Here is a 22,240-nt window from a genome sequence, read left to right on the forward strand (position 1 = left end):
CTGTTGGTACCTGGCCACCCGGAAATAGCTGGAGATCCAGGAGGACACCAAGTTTGCAAAACAGTAATAAGAGAACAGATTTCCTACAACAAAGGAAGCAAACATCAACCCTGCTATTTCTTGTAGTTGGCTCCCCTATCGCACAACCCAACTCTTCCAGGTTGAATCATTGCCAACTTACCCTAATCAAAACCTTGATCCTAGCAGGATGCTGGACAAGCCAACCAACCGCACTAGCTAAGTCTAACAAAATAGAAATAGAGCCAAACCATTCAGAAGAAATCTCAGTCCTTCATTATCTCCACATTCACATAGATAGGGTGCGTGACAAGATAAAACCCTGTGGGACCCCACACAAGAACCCACAGTGCAGCTGAACTGTTATCCAACACAACACTCCAGGTCACATGAAAGTGAAGAAACTGAGCCACTCAACAGCAACTGTATCCATGCCGGGTCTCCAACTTAGCAGTAATACTTCACAGTCAATAGCTGAAAAGACAGCTGATAGACCCAGGAGAATTAGACGCTTTGCTTTCTTCCATCACCAGAAACACAACCGGCCAAGGAAACCAGAGCTGCATCTGTCACATTCAAGCCTAGAACTAAATTGACCAGGATTAAGGAAAACTGAGTACTCTATGCACAAACAAAGATGCTTCACCACCTTCTAACCTTTTTTGGGAGATGGTTAGAGAGAAACTGAGTGGTACCTGGTGACACTATCAACTTCCAGAGAGGGTTCTAACTGCTCCTGTAAGAGAAGCTGGGACTGTGTCACTGCATCCTTCCAATCCCATCCTCAATAAGGGCCCCAATATCTTCACTGTCTGAGCAGCGAAGAGATTCTGATGCTACTCACAGGTGGTGACCAAATGCTCCTATAGCTTCTCCATGAATAAAAATGGCCAAAATTCAGAGTTTCTAACCAGAGATGGAACCATCCTATCCACAAAGAGCAAAGAAAACTCACATCAGTAAGCGAAAGTGATCTAGAAGAATAAAGCTGATAAGGGCACATGGGAGTCTCAGTATGAATAGTTATGGACAAGAGCCTTATGATGCCCTGCCAGGCTATCCACCAGGCAATCATATGGCTAGGAAACATCCACCTCTAAGGGGCTTCTTATTCCAGTTCTATGAGCCACAGAGATTCAGACAGGTCTCCAGTCCAGGAGGGTATCTAACATTTTAGCTTACAATGGGGATTTTAAAGTCCTTTTTTTCCAAGGGAGATCGTATTCTCTCCCTCCTGCCATCTTCCTTTAAATGCAGAAGAGTCAAAATTAGATTTACCACTTGGATACCTTTCACACTTGTGTGGAAGGACTCAAGACAGCTAAGGCACAATTTTTGCATAATTTTGCTGAGACTTATTAACATATCTGTTTATATTATGCTGCTACATTAAAAAACAGCACATTTTATGTTACTGGTCCAACAATTAACCAAATATTGGTCCTACAGTAGGCTGCTCTGGAGTGGAAGTGGGTGTCTGGTGCATTTTTAAGAGCGCTGAGGAAGACCACCCCCCATCTTTCATGATTAGGAGAGAGACAGGAAGTATTTACAAAAGCACTTCATGGTACTATCAATCCTCAATGCTACTTTAGATTAACACAATACTGAGTAGCAAAGTCTGTTGCGCCTGACCAGAAGTCCTGATATTAGGGGCTTTGTATTATACAGGCAACTATATTCCCCGCCTCCCAGAAAAAGTATCCCAATTTCTCACACATGCTATCTGATCATCCTAATTGTGCATCTAAATCTACGATGCTTGTGTCCCCCTAACCTTTCAGATTCAGGTTAAGCAAAAAAAAATCCTAGAGGAAAACAAAATATATTTTTGATGATTCCATCAAAGCTACGGAACCAATTTCCTTCAAGCTTGGCTTTAGTGAGCTCTAAGGAGCAAGCAAAGTTTGAACAAAGTGGTGTCTGCTGTTGTATGTTTCAGAACAGTAGTTCTCAAGCAGGGTTACATGTACCCCTGGGATACACAGAGGTCCTCCGGGGGTAGATCAACTCATCTAGATATTTGCCTAGTTTTACAACAGGTTACATAAAAAGCACTAAAAGTCAATACAAATTAAAATTTTATATAGAAATGACTTGTTTTATATGCTCCAGATACTATACACTGAAATGTAAGTACAATATTTATATTCCAATTGATTTACTTTACAATTATATGGTAAAAATGAGAAAGGAAGCAATTTGTCAGTAATCATGTGCTGTGATACTTCTATATTTTCATGTCTGATTTTGTAAGTAAGTAGTTTTTAAGCGAGATGAAACTTGGGGTACACAAGAAATCAGATCTTGAAAGGGGTACAGAGAAACACTGCTTCAGAACACATTAGGAAATCATTTTATTTTCCACAGAAGTAAAAAAAAAAATTTCATTTTACTGAGAAATTCCCAGAAGTTTGCCTAGAAGCAGAGCACAAGCATACTAAGTTTCAGAATTTGAGCCAATCAGAAAATGAACAGGGTCTTGCAATGGAAGCACCACTTCAACTGAACATCTCAGTACACTGGGTAGCTCTGCTCCCACTAAATGTAACCAATTCTACTTAAACAGAAAATAAGCAATGCACACCCCAGACAGAAGCAGCTGTCTGCAGCAAACAACGCTGTTACCAGATTACACTGCAAAACTAATAAGAAAACAGATTGGCCATTTCCTAACACCCCCGCTTCCCCTATCACAGCAAAATCTCACACACATGCACATAGCCTCTTGTCTTCACAGGAAAAGGCCCAGGTTTGCTCCTAAACTACATTCCCCACATGATAGTTACATGTTTTGCCTCCTTGCTACCATGCCAACCCTTGTTTCGACTCCTCACAAAGCACACAAAAACAGACCACTGAAGTTTTATGTAAAGTTGGGCTGGCTGGAACCAATATATTTGCATAATAAAATATTAACAGCTGGTCTACCAGTCTCCATCTGGAATCCTGCCCAACAGAAATGAACAACTGCTGAAAAGCTAAACACGGGGGGATTTAAAGGCAGATGTATATTAACCCAGCCCAACCAAGCCATGGGTGGCATAAAAGTCTTCCAAACTTACAACAGAACGAACCACAATTTTGCTGAAGGACATAATCAGTGCTCAACAGAAGCCCTAAAAGCAATAGCTTCAGCTTGCTTTGGGTTTCCAATTAACTCTTTAGTACAAAAGCAAATAACCAAATGCCACTCTCTCAGCTATAATATGAAGAATCTTACCCATCCATTAGCAGAAGCATTTTTGCTTGCACCTTGGATGATCATTTTAATCTTACTGGTGTTGTTAGTGTTTGATGTTGACAAGAACACTATGCTGGGGTGGAGCATACTCCTAGTGCCAAAGGATTACGCTGTTGTTCTGTCTTCCATCAGGGCTTCTGTTTAGTATGTTTATGAAGGAAACTGAAACCCACCTTTGTGTTTGCCGCAATCCAATTGGAAGTTTCACTGTCATCATCACACTTCTTAATCCACTTCTTTAACCACTGTTCAGAAAGTGAAAAAACAGAATCCATAGACTTTATACAGTTTAAATCTATCTTGCACAGACATTACATTAAGCTAACACTAAGTACTTAACATAAAAAGGAGAGCTGCAAAGGTACACCTGAATGACATCATTTGCCAAGCAGGGTGGAGTGAGCTTTAACTTGACAATTCCTTTTGTAGCAGAAAATTAGTTTGCCAGAATCACTAGATAAACCCTTGAAAAGAGTATTATAGAACCACAGAATGCCATTGGCTAGGGACTGCATTACTTGCGAGTCCAGAACAGCAAGTTTTTGGAAGGTAAGCCCCGGATGTTACTTGCTTCTGTGCAGGCTCTGCCCCAATACCAACATGATCCAGTTAGTAGGAGCACACAGACTGAAGTCTCAGTTTTCCTTTGCTCTTCTACCAGCTAAGAAAAGCAAGGAAAGAGTACTAATGCTATTTTTTTGCTCTTACACATTAGCTGTGATATTCTGGCAGGCTGTACAACAGGGGTTAATACACATCATTAGAGAAGAAAAGCAACCAATTTGCCATGTTGGTTCTCTGGGGATCTTCATGCACTACATTCCATTGACTAGCAGAGTTCAAACATTTCTCTGCATAAACTCAAAGATGCAAAACCTCCACATGATAAGTCTCCTATGATGTCCCAGCTAGCTTTATGTCATGAGAAAATTACATATTATTCCCTCCTGTAAATTGTTTTTTGTATTAAAGCTGCTGAATGTGTTGCATTGGAGATGCACATTGGGGCTATTTGGAAAGTCTGCACACCCTTTACTTTCACATACTTCCCTACATTTCTAGGAGGAACACTGCTAAGTCAATGGATTTAAATTACTGAAGAAAAATATGGGACTTCTTATACCTTGTAGATCAGGAACTGATTGAACTTCTCGTGGAAATGCTGATAAACTGAGCTACAACCCCTCCAGCTCCCTTTACCGCTCCAATCGTAGCTAACTGCACTCATTCTTCCATTTAAGATCTTATTTGTATATTTGTATTAAGATTGTATTTTCTTTAGGGCATGGTACAAGTCTTCCTGTGTGTTTGCACAGCGCCTAGCCCAAGGGGGTCCCACAATCTTAATTAGGGCCTCTGGGTGCTACTGTATTAAAATAATCATCCATTTTTTCCACAGATCGTGCTAGATGGCACGGGCACCTGAAATCAGGACCACTGAGATTAAATATTAAAACCAGAAGCAAGCTATGAGGTTACTAAGGTATTAAAGCACCCACAGGAGTGTTGTGAGAATAGGAATATTCCTTGTAGAGTGAAGCGTCTATTCCGGAGGTCGCCCATCTCTCATGTAACATTATGCTACGACAACAGATTCTTCCACATAGCTGCACTAAAACACTCTTTTCATGAATGCAACGCCGAGTGGTGACCCTGAAGACTGCTAGCAGACTTCAGGTGCTGCTTGTCACTTCCTTGATATGAAGAGGCAGAAGCCTACAGTGCCCCTTGGTGTGAGTATAGTTCGACTTCTAGGCTCCAGTCAGGCCAATGGGGCCACGCATGGGTGGGCAAATTCTGTGCCTGCCCAAGGCTTGTAAAGGGGGCATTACCTCCAAACTGCACCTCCCCAAACTAAGCTCATAGGTGCGAGTGGTTATTGTAAGGTAGCTATGGGCTCATACCTAGACACTGTAAATACCCACAGTACCGCGCTACTTTGCTGGGGGTCCTGCAAGCAGTTTGACTTTACCCCTTTAGTTCTGCAAAGCAATGGGTTCAGCGAGGAAGTTGGACATGCTCACCTTGCACTTAACAGGATCATGCCAATTTTCACCGCAGTTAAAGCTGTACGTGAAAAAGAGAATTAATTTACAGAAGTTTAGCGATCACACTATGTAATTAAATCATAACTCCATTAAAAACTTACTTTTACAGTAGTTTTTGTCTTTTGAATTACTCCACTGGAAGGGTCTGGGCACCAGATCTTGAAGACAATTACTGTAAGTGTGTTTCAGTTAAACTAAAACAACGAGGAGTCCGGTGGCACCTTAAAGACTAACAGGTTTATTTGGGCATAAGCTTTCATGGGTAAAAAACCCACTTCTTCAGATGCATGGAGTCCACTCAAAAGCTTATGCCCAAATAAATCTGTTAGTCTTTAAGGTGCCACCAGACTCCTCGTTGTTTTTGTGGATACAGACTAATGTGGCTACCCCTCTGATACTCAGTTAAACTAGAATCCCATGCCCCCGATGGGTGCATGACACACTTTAGAGTGTTCCCAAAGGGGCCTGGCTACTAACATTAGATCTGAAATGGATTAGTTTTCCATCCAGACTTATAAGGCTGCCTTGTAAAATAAAACAGACATCTGGACTCTTAATAAAAAGCATAATGCTGAAAAAAAACTTCATCTATGCATAGCCCTTCAAATGGCTAGAGGGGTATAAAAATGGACATCTTGGTTTATAGGGAGTTTCCATGTCTAACTGTTTTCAGATTTTTTCCCCCCAAAAAGAAGCGTTTCCTCTACTGAACAACATCTGTTTGAATGAGGTTAACTGCCCTAACAGTTTGCAGACTTCCATGTAACTCGGGTCTCAGGCAAAGTTCCTTCCCAAAACATTTCAAGGGCATTTAAAAACTTGTTTCTTGGCTTTTGGCTACAGCTGTTGATTCTCTCATTGAAAGTGAAAAGATCTAAATTAGGGTGAAAGCCCTTTAAAAGCACTTTATGCACAATATAAATAATAATCCTTTGCTATAGGTGCTTCGCATATGAGGCGCTCTCCAACTTGGCAAACTGATTAAATCAGCCTTAACCCGCCTGTGAACATGAACTACCTTCATTTTAGATGGGATACCAAGATAGAGAGAGGATAATTGAATTTTCAAAGGCCAATGAGCGAGTACGGGACTGACTTGTGGGTAAAACCTAGGACTGAGAATCAAGATGACCCCACATTGTTAACTTGTTAATTTTGCCATTTCTAAAATGAAATTCCAATCAACACATTTCCCAGCTTTAGCTTTTAATTTCATACATGCCCATCACCAAGTGCTCACAGAATAATTTGGTTAATGAGGGAACCAACTTAAGCAGCTTCAGTTTGCTCAACATGACTCCCGTTCCTTCGTTAAATGAATCAATTGAGGGAGAGAATCCAAGAGATTTGGAATTGCCCCAGAAATTTCTCTACAAGAGAGATTTCTCCCTGTCTGCTGCTAGACATTTTCACTTGGAAGACATTTTTATTTTCCAGTTAGGAAGATGGACAAGAACATTTTCAAATTAAGCAAAAGAAAGAGGAACCATAGAACTAATCCTTGCTTTTAAAACCTCTCCCCTTCTTCCAAATGGTTACTAAGCTCTCCCCCCTCATATTGGCTCCTCTGGCACAAACAACTTCTCAAAAAGATATTTATACAGTACTTAACTCTTAACTTTTGAATGGTCCTTGAAGCTCTGAATTAATTCACAAGAGTGTTCTTACCAAAACTGACGTCCACATTTGCAGCGAACAGGTTTAGCATCAGGATACTGAACTTTAACAACATGGTGGCAATCTGGGGCAGGACACCATTTTAACAGTCGATTACACTAGAAAATAAAATGAGAAAACATGGCACGAAGAACTACCAGGAAAAAGACACTTGCCCTAACAAATCATCCTTCCCCCCTGTATCCCGTTGTCCCTATATCCTTTAACCTTAAGTGTCTTCGGGTATGTTTATGTTGCAATTAAAAAGCCACAGCTGGCCCATCCCAGCTGACTTGAGCTCAGGGGGCTTGAGCTGCAGGGCTGTTTAACTGCGGTGTAGACTTCCAGGCTTGGGCCAGCCACAGGTGTCTAACTGCAGTGTAGACATACCCTTCCTGTCTTAAACTCCTATCCACAGTGGCCTGGCGTGTCTGCTTATTCTACATGTTCACTCTATCCCCATAAAACAAGTGACTGAATAAATCAGTCAGTCAATTACATCACTGTTGCGTCTCCTTTCTGAACAAGCAGTAATGTGAACAGTTACTGCTGTCCCACTTTTATCTCCTGTATTCTGAATGTATCTACTAGGCCGCCTGGAAGATACTTTTCATGAGGAAAGTATAAAATGTTTAAGCTTTCCTTTGGGGAAGTACTGGTCAAACTAACATCTGAGAAGTTTGGCCCCTCTCCCATTCTCTGTGCTGCAGTGATATCCTTTTAATGAAACACTGTCTACCTACAGCCATGTCCAGGAACTCACCTTTACAAGCCATACGTACTCTCAATCCCTCTGGTAACACATTCCACTGCTTTGTTTGCATTTTTACTGCAGCCAACAATGGACTTCTAGGACTTCTTCTAACCATTATAAACCCTTGTGGATTGTAACAACTGTGCATCTCCAATGCTACATTAGTGCAATGTCAAGAAGGCCAATTTAAACAAGAGTCAAGAAGTCAAAGTTATTGTTTGACTGGAACCTTAACTTTTCCAAGCTATTTTTGATTACTGAACAGGCTGTTTACAGTATATCTGAATATTCGCAACACAGGTGCAGTGAGGGAGTTAATACAATGAAAATTTCCCAACCTGCATCTTTAAATCTTAGTTTCTGTATCTAGATTTATTCATTTATTTAATTGTCAGTTATGGAGCCAACAGTTAACAGAACACTGAAATATTTTATTCAAAGCATTTATACATTGTCATGTCTTACAGACTGGCACTTGGGGTACCCTCTACACTTTAATGCTTGGTGTGTCCTGGTTTTGAGGCTGAAAAAAGCTTACTCAAATTCAGTGATTACCATATTGGAGAGACAAGAACCATTAAATCCTTCTCAGGACTTCTGTAACACCTACTGCATTTTGCTCATCTACTGTGACAGTAATTTTCTAAATTTCTAAGTAACGTTCCACTGTCTCTCCCACTCACCCGCACATACCTTTCTGGGTCATGTGTCTTCCTGGTACACTGGGTTTAATACTTTCCCCATAATTGCACATAGCCTAAATGGTTTATAAACACTTGCTGCAAGAGCACTACCTTGTTATAACTGATTATAACATCTCTTGTACAGAAGTCTATAGCCATTAAACTTGGGCAGCTCTTCATTTTCTGCTGACTTGGAGCATATTGCCAAAAAAGAGTCAATGCAAGCTCAGCCTTCAATGAAAAATGCCCGCTCATTTCAAGAAAGTGTTACCATAGTAAAAGGAAAAATTTTGATTACTAGCTCTCACATGCATATATCCTATCACAATTTAGAAATCTACATTGTTCCCCATCACAAGAGCACCCGACCTAATTAAAACGAAAAGGTGTTAAAAATGAGCCTTTAGACTTAAACAGAAGCAAGCCCCCATCCCGCAACACCATAATTCAATCAAAAACGTGTCCAACACACCACTATAAATGGAAATAAAGCTAGGTAACAAAGGGGTCTCACTGTTTCTGTGTAGAAGAATAAAAAGATTAGAACAGAATTATTTCTTTCATTAAAGAAATTCAAATAGAAAAACTCACCTCTACAAAACTATTAGTTATTAAATGCTGGTACTTTAATTTAACCTTTGAATCTGTGATCAGACGCCTATGGAAAGGAGAGAAATGCAGAAACATTCATTGTATTAGAAAACTCGTTTATTTGCACATAGTCAACAACTAAAGAGACAGTGTAAGAATGTGTTTGTTTTCCCACATGCTTGCAGTTACACAAACATGTATCAGGATCCATAATCCAGGAATACTTATCTGTTTCCCATTTGTGTAACATTACACCACCACAATACAAACATTTTGAACCTTACTGCTTTCATTTTGGATTCTTAATACAGAAGCACAAATTAAAGTTGTACAGTTCAAGCAAGACTGTTTTGAGGAGCGTACCTGCATTTTTCTAAGGCTTTCTTGAAGAGTCCAGGGGTACAGTAAACAATTTTGCTAATTTCTATTCATGTCAAGTTTGCATGTTTCCTATAAACTGCTTTCAAAGGCTCCAGATTGCACTCGCTGCACTAGTGACCAGCACCAGATATGCCCAAATGTTATTTGGATTTCAATTGAATGTTAATGATCATCAGTTTAAACGTTAACAGGATATTGCTGATATAGTCATATACAGAAAGGGAACAAGTTAAAGCTGCAAGATCAGCAAAATACACGGTCTTCTGGACAGTGGCAAAAGCAAATAAAATCTCACTTTAAGTTAATCATTACAATTGTTTTAGGGGAGTTTGGGAGAACTTTCAGTTATATTTATTGATCCAATCTGCATGATTCTGGGTTTTATAATTATGTTGTGTATATACTGAGCTTAGGACTGGTGCATTGTAAACAACAACATTAAATTATGTATTACTGGAAACACAGATACAAGACTTTAGGACTGTCAATTAATCACAGTTAAGCAATTAATGCAAAACAATTAATTAGAGCCAATATTTGTAATTAAAAATATGAAGTGACCACTATACACTTTGTACTCTGTTGTAATTGAAATCAATATATTTGAAAATGTAGAAAAGCATCCACAATATTTATAATACTTTTACATCGGTAGTCTTATTGCTTAACAGACTTAATTGCAACTTTTTTCTTTTTGCAATTAATTGCAACTTTTCTTAAAATCTCACAATTGCCTTTTTTTGTAATTATTTGACAGCCCTAATGCCTTCATGTGTATAAGGCAGAACAGTTATGACTGATTGAGGACTATGACCGAATTTCCTTTTTAGTATTTAAAATCTCAACCTATGAAGTTGGAATGATTTACACTTTGCACAAGTTATTGCTAAAAACAATCACTTTGTAATCACACACTGGAATAAACACTAAAAAGCTTTGAGTGATTTTACTACATACAGTACATACATACCAACCTGTTTATATCTGGAGGGCCACTTAGCAGTAATTATTGAAACTAGCACACAGTAATAAATATTATAGTACCTAGCTCTTATATAGGACTTTTCATCCATAGATGTGTGTTCATTTCATGGTGTAATCAAAGGAGCTTTCACATACTCATATTAATAATAAAGATTGAAATGAACCTGCATTGAAGTTCACCTCTGGGATGAGAATAGGAATGATAAATTTCAGCCCCAAATTTTCCAAAAGCTGCACATAATCAAAAACAAAATTTAGGATGCAAGAGCCACCCCAAATGTAACTAGAATACAGCTAGTGTGGCACTAGAATCCCTTATATGTGGTGTTTACCAAACTAGGCAAAGAAGCCACCTTCACATTTGCACCCTGCTCCTGTCTAAAGTGACACTTTCAAATCTTAGGTTTCAGAGTAGCAGCCGTGTTAGTCTGTATTCGCAAAAAGAAAAGGAGTACTTGTGGCACCTTAGAGACTAACAAATTTATTAGAGCATAAGCTTTCGTGAGCTACAGCTCACTTCAAAGTGAGCTGTAGCTCACGAAAGCTTATGCTCTAATAAATTTGTTAGTCTCTAAGGTGCCACAAGTACTCCTTTTCTTTTTTCAAATCTTACAAAGTGACAACTGCATTTCTATAGCATCATTCACCTCAGGATCACAAATTCCCATAAGGTGGTGGGTGTTATTTGACAGACAGGGAAACTGAGGCAAACAGGGTAAGTGACTTGCCCAAGGTCACAAATCAGTAGTTATTTGGAATAAAACCCATCTCTTTCCAATTCCCAGCCCTCATGCTCTAGCCAACTAGCCAACCTTCCTTCCTTCATTAACAAACTTAGTTACACATACAGACTGACCTCACTGAAGGAATCAAGCAGGAGAAGCAGCTGTTTGACAATTTGTTACCCACTAACCTCTCCTGGCAACAAAGGGATGGGAAATAAATGCTATATACTAGGGAAATGTTTTTACAACAGCTCCATTAAACTTTACATAAGTGGTCCTTTAACTTGGTGGTAGTTTTCTTTACCAGCTGATAAGGTTTAAAAAACATTACTACATTACCAAATTTCTTGCTGTCTAAGGAATTTAGGACCTAGAGCAGAAGAAATATAGCAGGATGCATATGATATGGAAAGAGGTAGCCAAATTTGGATCATAGCTCCCTATATTGAAAATTCAACTGGTGCTGTCTGCTCAGTAGTGGCCTCCTGACAATACTCTGATGAGGGTTAAGGGGCATGAGGACCACTAGTGACTGCAGACATGGTGGGGATAAAAATAAGGCCCTAATGCTGGAGTGTAAGCACTTCTGACTTGCTGCATTCTCCCCTTTTACAGAGTTCCTGAACACTGTCCTTTCAATTTTGTCTGAACTTTCTTAGCACCAAATGGGAACGAGACATACTTTCGTACTATAAATGTCACCACAAGTTGTAGAGAAGCTGAGAAGGCAGATTCTAGCCGGTTGCTACTGGACTGTAGAGGCTACATGACAGCAGCAGCCATTTGGCACTAGTAATAAAGGCAGCTTGCTGTGCTTATTAATGAAAGCAACACCACTGTATGTAGGTTAAAGCAATTACCAGCAGCATTAGATAGGGTGAGGAAGGAATAGAACAGATTACCTTTAGCTGGTTTGAAGGTCTTGAAAGATTTAAGACAACCTTCTTCCTTCTCCCCCACAAGATCAATAGCTATAAAAGCCATAGGAAGCACAACTGACAAGAATATAGCTACACAGTGATGGATCTGGGAAAGTCTATCTTCACTGCTGAAACTGGCTTGCTCACAGGTAGTGCAGCTTACAGATCCCAATCCTTCATAGGCTGGGAGAAGGTGGAACTGGGTCTGTGCTTTCTCTGTTTTTATGGTGGTTAAAGCAGCCCCAAAAATTGTTTCTTCTTTTAAATATGCTGCTGCTTTTTTTTTTTTTTTTTTTAGAAATAGAAATTCAGGTCTTGTGTAATCTGGAAGGCTACGGTTGGAGAGCTAGAGAAAAGGTGACATCACATGGCCTAAGAATGGAAGTTGGTAGGGAAGGGCTTTTTAGTCAGACTATTAAAAACAACTTTTGTTTGCAGCTGTTTAATTCCATTTACTTAATAGCTTGAAGCCTCTTAAAGGTTGAGCATCCTTCACACTTTCAGTTAAGGTGTTACACCTCCAAGACCTTCCAGAGATTAGGGAAGAATGGAAACAGGGATTTAAAATCCAAGTACTTGTTCAGCTAAGAGTAATTCCCGGGTGGAACTATATAGACATAGCTTTACTGCTTCAAGCCCCTAGTGTAGATACATGCCTCTAGGGAAGTCTCATTTTGCACTGCTGTATTCCAAGTCACACTGGTGGGTAAGTTTGGATTCCATAATATAAAATCCCTACAAATAAAGTCTACTTAAAAAGGTGGAATCTAAAATACTATGCAAAAACTAAAATTAAGTGTCACTGCAACACAACAATGTGCCTCACTCCCCCCCACCACACACATACACACATACACACACACGATTTCCTTCCCTAGTCATGGCTGGTTATGAAGATATTTAAGAGCAGCTTTCCACTTACTAAAAAAGAAAAGGAGTACCCGTGGCACCTAAGGTGCCACGGGTACTCCTTTTCTTTTTGCGAATACAGACTAACACAGCTGCTACTCTGAAACCTTTCCACTTACTGTCAACCCGGTTCCCCTTTATGATTGACTCAATGATGCCTCCATACACAAGTGACACTGCAATTCACTACCTTGGAAGCAAGTGATGTAAAACAAACTAACATAAATGAACAAGTCTGGCTCCAGGCAGGAGGAGCAGGTTGACAAGGAGAAAGCTTCAATTCAGATGCTGATCCGGCATGAAAAGTTAGAATGGACGTAACTGAGGTTTAGGATTATGAAGGGTATATCTGTTCAATAATAAAGGTGTCACCTCACATAAAAACAAGAAAGGCAAACCCATATAATTCATTGCTGCATAAGGCTGTAGTCACTTACTGTAGCTGGTAATTTTATGAGCAACACCACTTATGACACTGGCTAACATAAAAGGGTAATTGAATCTCATGACTCAGGGTGTAATTAATACAATTCCCTATGAAGGGATCAGGAAGGCATCTCTCACATCACCCTATGTAGGATGGGCAGCACTGCAGAGTTGGCCAAACGCATTACACGAGTCCTCCTCTAAAGCTTCAGGTATTTTTCACTGCCCAAGGCAGAATACAGGACTTGATGGACCAGCGTGTTGACCTGCTGTAGGAAGTTCTATATTCCTAGTCAGATGAGAGGAAACTAACAACTGTACAGGCAATTAACTGGGGTTTTGGTGACAGCGTGCAAGTGCTTTTATTCTACTTTTAAGTTTAGATAAGTGTGGCAGGGATTCTCCCCTCTAACACAGAGCTGAGAATTGGTACACCAGTACAGGGCAGTTCCTTGATCAATCTCTTTACACATTAAGACTTTAAAGGAGCTTCGAATGAGCCATTTCACACATATAACATTTACTGGAGGGGCAAAATGGAAAAACATTAACAGAGGAAGGGTGACATGATGCCACCTTTCAACTGTGGTACTTACATAACTGTATTGTCGTCAACTAAGATATCACAGCCATGAGCAGGGCATGAAATAGTCTGAAAAAGGAACAAACGGGTCAAGTAAGGTCTTGGAATGTTTTTTTTAGTGCCCCTTTACCCTCATGAGGGACTCCACACGATTTTATTGCAAACTAGCCATATTTGCTCAACAAAATCAGAACTCCAGATACACCAGCCAGACCCACCTCCTTGAGCAGCATGATTATGTTCAACCAGGACTGAGATGCTTATACAGAGTCCATACAAAAAGAAAAGGAGTACTTGTGGCACCTTAGAGACTAACAAATTTATTAGAACATAAGCTTTCGTGAGCTACAGCTCACTTCATCGGATGCATCGGATGGAGTCCATACAGTTCCCCATGAAACCCACATGCACTCTGTAGATGAAGAATTCAACCTCCAAGACTTGTTTATTCATTTTTGTTAGAAAAGACTCCTGCCTCCATCCCATCCTTCCCTCTTCCCCAACACAAGACCAGCACAAGTCACATAGATCCAATATTTACCTGTCCCATGCCTTCCTCCATTATTTTGGTAGTTAAATATTCACTCCAGCACTGCATACAGAACTTATGTCCACACTCTAGGCCAGTAAAGTACTGCAACAACAAAGACATGTGACACTGTATCCATTCTGTCCTTCCTGGAGCTGTGCAGTTTTGCTTATTTCATCTCTTACTTGCAGTACAGAATCTGACTGTTCCAACAATACCATATTGTTTACTTTGCATCGTTATCATACCACTACATTGTTACAGCCGCTTTAAATGTGCTCTCAATGTAGCTGCAGTCTGCATCCTTAAAAGCAGCATGAAAAATGGAGATATAGGATTTGCCCCCGCCTCCTCAAATACCTCCAAGTTGTCCTTCATTTTAGGTTATGTCTACACAGAGCCAGGGGTGTGATTCCCAGCTTGAGTAGACATACTCATGCTAGCTCTCATTGAGCTAGTGTGCTAAAAATAGTGTAGCCATGGTAGTGAAAGCAGCAGCACAGATTAGCCCCCATCAAGTATAAACCTGCCCAGACCCAGGGGTACGTTCTTGAGGCAGCTAGACCATGTCTCCATTGCCAATGCTACCACAGCTACACTACTATTTTCAGCATGCTAGCTCAATAGGAGCTAGTGTGAGTATGTCTACTTGAGCTGGGAATCACACACACACTTCTATCTAGATATGGCTTTTGATTTATGCACCTGGTATGAGAGAGCTTTTTTTCCTATCTTTATTACTGTAAGGCTGCTATTCTGTCATGGAGGTTGCAGAAATCATAGATTCTGTGATTTTGGCAACCTGTTAATTTTGCAGCTGGCAGGCCTGGGAGCAGTCAGCCCTGGGGAGCACCCGAGCACTGGTCCCAGGAGCAGCCCTGGGGGCCAGCTGCACCAGCCAATGCTCAGGCGGCCACAGGGAGCCCCCAAGCAGTGGTCTTGGGGGCTGTCTGGAATCAGCTACACTAGCCACTGCTCAGGTGGCCCTGGGGAGCACCCGAGCAGTGGTCCTGGAGGCCTTGCAGCAACAGGTGGCTGGGGGAAGTCAGCCACCACAGGGGCTAGCCGTCAGCCCCCAGGGCCCCAGGAGCTGCTAAGTTTTAGTCAGGGGTATTTATATAGTAAAAATCATTGACAGGTCACAGGCTGTGAATGTTTATTGCCCCTGATCTGTCCATAACTTACTAAAATACCCATGACTAAATCTTAGCCTTCACTGTAAGTCACTAACAAATGCTGCATCATGGAACTAGGGTTAGAGTTAAAATGATACCCACTGTTTTCTTTCCTGCATTCACATCCCTCCACTTGGAGATCACACTCAGTCGCTCACAGTTCCAGAATGATTATCAACCACATTCTGCCTGAGGCAGCTAAGATACCATCCATGCAGGAAGAAGCAGAAAGGAAAAAAGGGGGAATACAATGTGTTATGGGACTGACGTCGAGAAACAGGAGTTTATAGCATTAGAGGTCTACGTGAACAGACGTATACAGTTAACTTTCAGAGGGGTAGCTGTGCTAATCTGTATCAGTAAAAAACAACAAGGAGTCCTTGTGGTACCTTAGAGACTAATACATTTATTTGGCCATAAGCTTTTATGGGCTTTCACCCACTTCATCAGATGTATGGAGTCAAGAAAAAGTTAACTTTCAGTACGTCAACTTGCTTGGAAAACTCCTTAGCCCCTTTAGAACCCAGATTTTCATCTGATCATAAGGCTGAAGAACCTATTGTTAGAATAAGTTACCAACTGAGATTTGATACAATGTTAATCATGCAGACAGTGATCCAGAAAGGACAACTTTGACTTTGTATGTATTATTATCTACTTCAGTGGTTCTCAAACTTTTGTACGGGTGATCCCTTTTAAATAGCAAGCCTCTGAATGCGATTCCCCTTAAATATATAAAAAAGTGTTTTTAATTTATAACACCATTATAAATGCTGGATGCAAAGTGGGGTTTGGGGTGGAGGCTGACAGCTTACGACCCCCCCCATGTAATAACCTTGAGACCCCGAGAGGTCCCGACCCCCAGTTTGAGAACCTGCTCTACACAAAGTGTGCCAAAACACCTTGTGGGACTCAAGTGATTATGTTGGGGGGGGGGGGGGGGGAGAAGAGGAAGAGAGAAAAGAACTAAAGAGCAATAAATAATACTGCTAGAGAGAATAACTTTGAAGTGACAGTACTATATACATGAGACTCAGACAGGACAATTATGTTTCAAATCACAGGGGGAAAAAAATCTCCCTCACTACTACTGAGCAAGTTCTAATTTCATATCATCTCAGGATTGAACCCTCATTTTATATTCTGCCTGTAAAGCACCATACACTTGCGTAAGGCTATACATATAATAGGGTGTCTCCTGGACAGCAGGATGATACAATAGAAGCAAAATTTTGTCAATTAAAAGACCTTCAACTTGAAAAAAATCACTTTTTCAGAAAGTATCGTTACAAACAACATTGAAGATTACAAGTTTTATGTTTCTTTACTTTGGGCATCTGACACTGGAGTATAATTAGTTTACACTTCCTTCACTAGCATGACCATCCTACTAAGGTACCGCTCTGGGGGGCACTCACCTACACACTCTTCTCAAGGTCCTGCTGGAGGGTCCCTTGGTCTCCACTAGAGCTGTCTAGATTCGTAGTTCTGCCTGGAGTCATTCTCAGGTCCACTCCTCCTTCCCCTCTACTAACCTAGACAGCTCAAGTGCAGGCCAATTGACATCTACACAGGGCTTTGCCTTTAAGTGGATGCTTCCGGTGGGAGAAGACCTTCATCTTCTGTCAGCACTCAGTTATCAATGATGCAGGCAGCTATAGGGCCATAATCTCCACATGGGAGACGACCTACTTCATTTTTCAATTATTATTTGAACATCCCATTCAAGAGGACATCTGAGGCTCTGCAAACATTCCTGTGCTCAAACAATGCTCCCCTGGAGATGGAGCTTCAGTCGATCGGCAAGGAATTCCTCCTTCCCTCCCCCCCCCCCGCAAGGTGTTGAGAAGTCTCTAGTACATTTGGGTGGAACTATGGGAGACCAAAGATTTGAAGATTGTGCTGGTTTACTCCAGATCTATGGTTACCATGGCACAGAAGGTTCATCTGCATGGGATGGGGGTTCACAGCCTAAAACGATCATTAACAAGGATATCCTTTAACTATCCTTATCCAAGTAACTATACCAAAGGAAACACCATCCCCAGAAAAGAGATAAATGTGTGTCCTTACTGCAAGACTGTCCAGCAAGTAAACTGATAGCTCCCTATTTCATGGTCAGTCACTGCCTCCTCCCAAGCTGTACAGAACATTTGCTTCTCTATCTAGCCATTTCTTTACTTTGAGGAACTTCCCTTCTTGCCAGTCAGCTTCAGGCAAACTGAGAACCACAATAAAGCTGCCCCCTCCACACACCTCTGGCAAGTGATACAGCTGATAAATAACAATTCTGTTTCAAAAATGGCATATCATGGGCAGACATTACCTTACTTTCACCTTACCTTGCTATACGGATGAGATTCTAATGACCTCATTTGTGGGGCCAGGAACAGAGTCATTTTCCTGCTTTTTGCTTATTCCTATTTGCAAGAATTCTAGCATCAGTATTTTACTACCTTTTGATATCAGTGTCTGCTCTTTTGTAAGCAATAACTGAGCAAACACAGCAAGGACTCTGCTGATCCAAGACTGACATTTTCCCGAGCAGCTCCACTCAAAACATTTTTCTTCTTTAGTAAATAGCTCAGTGAAAGGTACCACAGTGACAGATACAAGGAAGCAATCTATATGTCCACAGAACAAGTGCACCACCTGGGCTACAGAACAAGATTCCCAGAAACACTACCTGTTAATGCTCCCATCAAACTTGACCTGAAGGGACACTGGGGCGGCAGAAAGGACTGAGTTCCATCTACATAGCCCTTTCAATTCTTGTCCTCACCTCCAAGACTGCCAAGAAGGGGTCACAGTGCAATTAGTGACTGGCTGACACCAGTCCATTAGGAACCAGACCAACAAGTTTCACTTAGGGCACCAAACTGTCACTGCTGGATTCAGACTTGTGACATAGCAGCAAAAGGCTCTTCTCTAACCGGGTATTCACCACCATTCTCAAAACATGCATCATGGTGGCCACCATTCTGCCAGTCGAAGTTGGGATTCAATAAAAACCTCTCCTGAACAGGCCAGATGGGTTACTATAAAGGAACACAAAATCTACACTCCCACTAGTCAGAGAAGGTAGAGCACGACGCCATCTGCGATCTCTGCACCACAAGTTGTCTCTTGTGAATTTTTAGCACTTAAAATTTAAAACCTCTGAAATCCCCAGCATTTTAAAAGCAGGAAGGAACTCTTACCAAAACTGCAGTGTTTTGGATCACCTGGGAAAGAAATCAAAGCTGTTCAAAGTTAAGGAGGTAAAGAACCTCGGATTTTTAGGTTAAACGTTCACTTTTTAAAAATATCTATATCTATATATATATCCCATAGACTCATAGGACTGGAAAGGACCTCAAGAGGTCATCTAGTCCAGTCTCTTGCACTCAAGGCAGGACTAAGCATTATCTAAACCAGTAGTCACACATCGGTCGATCGCAATCCATTGGTCAATCCTAGAGACTCTCCCAGTCTATCACTGTCTCCAATGGTGCAGCCGGGCTGCCGCTAAGGCAGGCTCCCTGCTTGCCCCGCCTGACACCACTCCTGGAAGCAGCCAGCATGCCCCTGTGGCTGGCAGGGGTCCCCGCATTGCTCCCGTCTGTAAGCATCGCACCTGCAGCTCCCAATGGCTGGGCACAGGGAACTGTGGCCAATGGGGGCTGCGGGGGTGGTGCCTGCAGAGAGGGGCACCCTAGGAGCTGCAGGGGCACACTGGCCCCTACTGGGAGCAGTGTGGAGCTGGGGCCGCCTGAGGTAAGTGCCACCCCCTTCAATGGGAAGGTTCTGAATGGCTCTGCAGCATTAAGACCAGGAGTAGCATGAATACAGCAGGCCCAGCTATACTGGACCAGCATTTCTCTTCCACCACCCAACCTGCAGCCTCCCGGAGCCAGCCCCCCATATGCCCTCCTGTACCCCAAGCCCCAGCCCTGAGCCCCTTCCTATAGCCAGCACCCCATACCCCCTCGTGCATGCCAACCCCTTGTGCCAGCCCTGACCCCCCCATAGCCTGCACCCCATACTCCCTCCTGCACCCGAAACCTCCGCCCCAGCCATGAGCCCCCTCCCAGAGCCAGCACCCCGACACTCTGCCCCAACCTGGAGCCCCCTCCTGCATCAAAAATCCCTCCCAGAGCTTGCACCCCTCACCCCCTCTCAAACCCCAAACTCCTGTCCCACGCTTAGCCCGGAGGCCCCCCCCACACACACACACTGCGAACCCCTCGACCCCAGCCCAGAACCTGCACTCCCTCCTATATGCCAACTCCTTGTCCCAGCCTGGTGAAAGTGAGTGAGGGTGGGGGGAGAGGAAGAGACAGAGAGAGTGGGGCAGGGCCTCAGGGAAGGAGTGGGGTAGATTCTGGGTTGCCCTTAAATTCAAAAAGCGATCTTGGGCATAAAAAGAGACCACTGATCTAGACCATCCCTGACAGGTGTTTGTCTAACCTGCTCTTAATCTCCAATGATGGAGATTCCACAACCTCCCTTGGCAATTTATTCTCCCAGATCCCTTTCCATAGTACTCCTTCCTAGGCAGTCATTTCCAATTTTGTATGTACACATCTGATTGTTCCTTTTTGAGTGGAATACTTTGCATTTGTCCTTATTCAATTTCGCCCTTTTTACTTCAGACCATTTCTCCAGTTTGTCCAGATCATTTTGAATTTTAATCCTGTCCTCCAAAGCACTTGCAACCCCTCCCAGCTTGGTATTGTCCACAAATTTGTAAGGGTACTCTCTATGCCATTATCTGAATAATGGATGAAGATATTGAACAGAACCGGATCCAGAACGGATCCCTGTGGGACCCCACTCAATATGCCCTTCCTGATAACTATTCTCTGGGAACAGTTTTCCAACCAGTTATGTGCCCACCTTATAGCAGTTCCAGCTAGGTTGCATTTTCCTAATTTATGAGAAGGTCATGCAAATCAGAATCAAAAACCTTACTAAAGTCAAGATATACACCATCTACGGCTACCCCATCCACAAGGCTTGTTACCCTGTCAAAGAAAGCTATCAGGTTGATTTGACATGATTTGCTCTTGACAAATCCACGCTCACTCTTACTTATCACTTCATTATCTTCTAGGTGTTTGCAAATTGGCTGCTTAATTATTTGCTCCATTACCTTTCTGGATACAGAAGTTAAGCTAACTGATCTGTAATTCCACAGGTTGTCCTTATTTCCCTTTTTATAGGTTGGCACTATATTTGCCCTTTTCCAGTCTTCTGGAATGTCTCCCGTCTTCCATGACTTTTCAAAGCTAATGGCTCAGATATCTCCTCAGTCAACTACTTGAGTATTCCAAGATGTACTTCGTCGGGCTGTAGTGACTTGAAGACATCTAACTTGTCTAAGCAATTTTTAACTTGTTCTTTCCCTATTTTAGCCTCTCACCCTACCTCATTTTCACTGACATGCACTATATTAGATGACCAATCGCTACTAAACTTCTTTGTGAAAAACAAACAAAAAACTTGACATTTCCACATTTTCTGTTATTGTTCCTCCACCCCACAATTGAGTAATCCCTACTGTCCACAGCACAGCCCCAGCCCCAACGCAAAAGCTTCAATTCAAATCCAAACTAGGTGGTTGACAGTGACCTCAGGCATGAACAGAGACCCATGCTTTTCATTAAAAAAAGGAGATTAAAGGGCCTGGTTTTCCTGCACCATTTCCCCTAGATTCTTCATATGCTGAAAAAATGGAGGATCTCCTTCCATTTTGCCTAAACTTTATACCGGGGTGGGCAAACTTTTTGGCCTGAGGGCCACATCGGGGTTCCGAAATTATATGGAGGGCCGGGTAGGGAAGGTTGTGCCTCCCCAAATAGCCTGGCCACCGCACCCCATCCACCCCCTCCCACTTCCCACCCCCTGACTGTCCCCCTCAGAACCCCCTGACCCATCCAACCCCTATGCTCCTTGTCCCCTGAGTGCAACCCCCCCCCAGGACCCTCTGCCCCTTATTCAACCCCCCCCCCGCTCCCCGCCCCCTTACCATGCCGCTCAAAGTGGCAGGATTGGCAGCCACACTGGCTGGCCGGAGCCAGCCACGCCACCGCGCTGCCCAGCAGAGGCTCACAGCCCCACCGCCCAGAGTGCTGGCGACACGGTGACCTGAGGCTGCGGGAGAGGGGGGACAGCAGGGCGGGGATAGGGGCTAGCCTCCCTGGCAGAGAGCTCAAGGGCCGGGCAGGACAGTTCCGCGGGCCACAGTTTGCCCACCTCTGCTTTATACCCTCACCCTGGAGGTTTTCCCTAACAGACACTATCCTCCTTCCAGTTACGCTAAAGACTAGACTGTTCTCCTACTGATCCTGATGCTACTGCTCTCAAGGTACTTTTATATTACAAAGGAAAGCAGAAACACCTAAGGTGAGCACCCAGGCTACCTGAGGGAACAGGAAATGGAGCAAATAGAACACATACCAGGGAGCACACTGTTACAATATACTGGTCCCAAAATGGTGACAGGGAGGGGACCTGCAGTCATAAGTTTTACCTTTGCTGTTCATAGCACAGTAACTTTATTTAACCTCAGGAGTTTCTTTGGCCACATGAAAATCTAGAATATCAGGGTTGGAAGGGACCTCAGGAGATCA

At 42.5% G+C, this 22,240-nt stretch overlaps 1 protein-coding gene across 3 annotated transcripts in view; it reads right to left on the reverse strand.

The window, feature by feature from the left end:
• Positions 1-22,240, reverse strand: part of ARIH1 (ariadne RBR E3 ubiquitin protein ligase 1) — a 114,770-nt gene that overhangs the window by 27,131 nt on the left and 65,399 nt on the right. For 2 of the 3 annotated variants that reach the window (XM_038418654.2, XM_038418655.2), the window contains exons 4-9: positions 14,464-14,556; positions 13,936-13,991; positions 8,995-9,061; positions 6,979-7,085; positions 5,287-5,329; positions 3,436-3,507 (exon numbers count right to left, since the gene is read on the reverse strand). In XM_038418654.2, the coding sequence (XP_038274582.1) occupies positions 3,436-3,507; positions 5,287-5,329; positions 6,979-7,085; positions 8,995-9,061; positions 13,936-13,991; positions 14,464-14,556 (438 nt within the window). The remainder of the gene's footprint in view (positions 1-3,435; positions 3,508-5,286; positions 5,330-6,978; positions 7,086-8,994; positions 9,062-13,935; positions 13,992-14,463; positions 14,557-22,240) is intronic. The other variant, XM_038418656.2, reaches the window with a different exon arrangement.

The sequence above is a fragment of the Dermochelys coriacea genome, chromosome 10 (assembly GCF_009764565.3).
Source record: "Dermochelys coriacea isolate rDerCor1 chromosome 10, rDerCor1.pri.v4, whole genome shotgun sequence".
NCBI classification, from domain to species: domain Eukaryota; kingdom Metazoa; phylum Chordata; order Testudines; family Dermochelyidae; genus Dermochelys; species Dermochelys coriacea.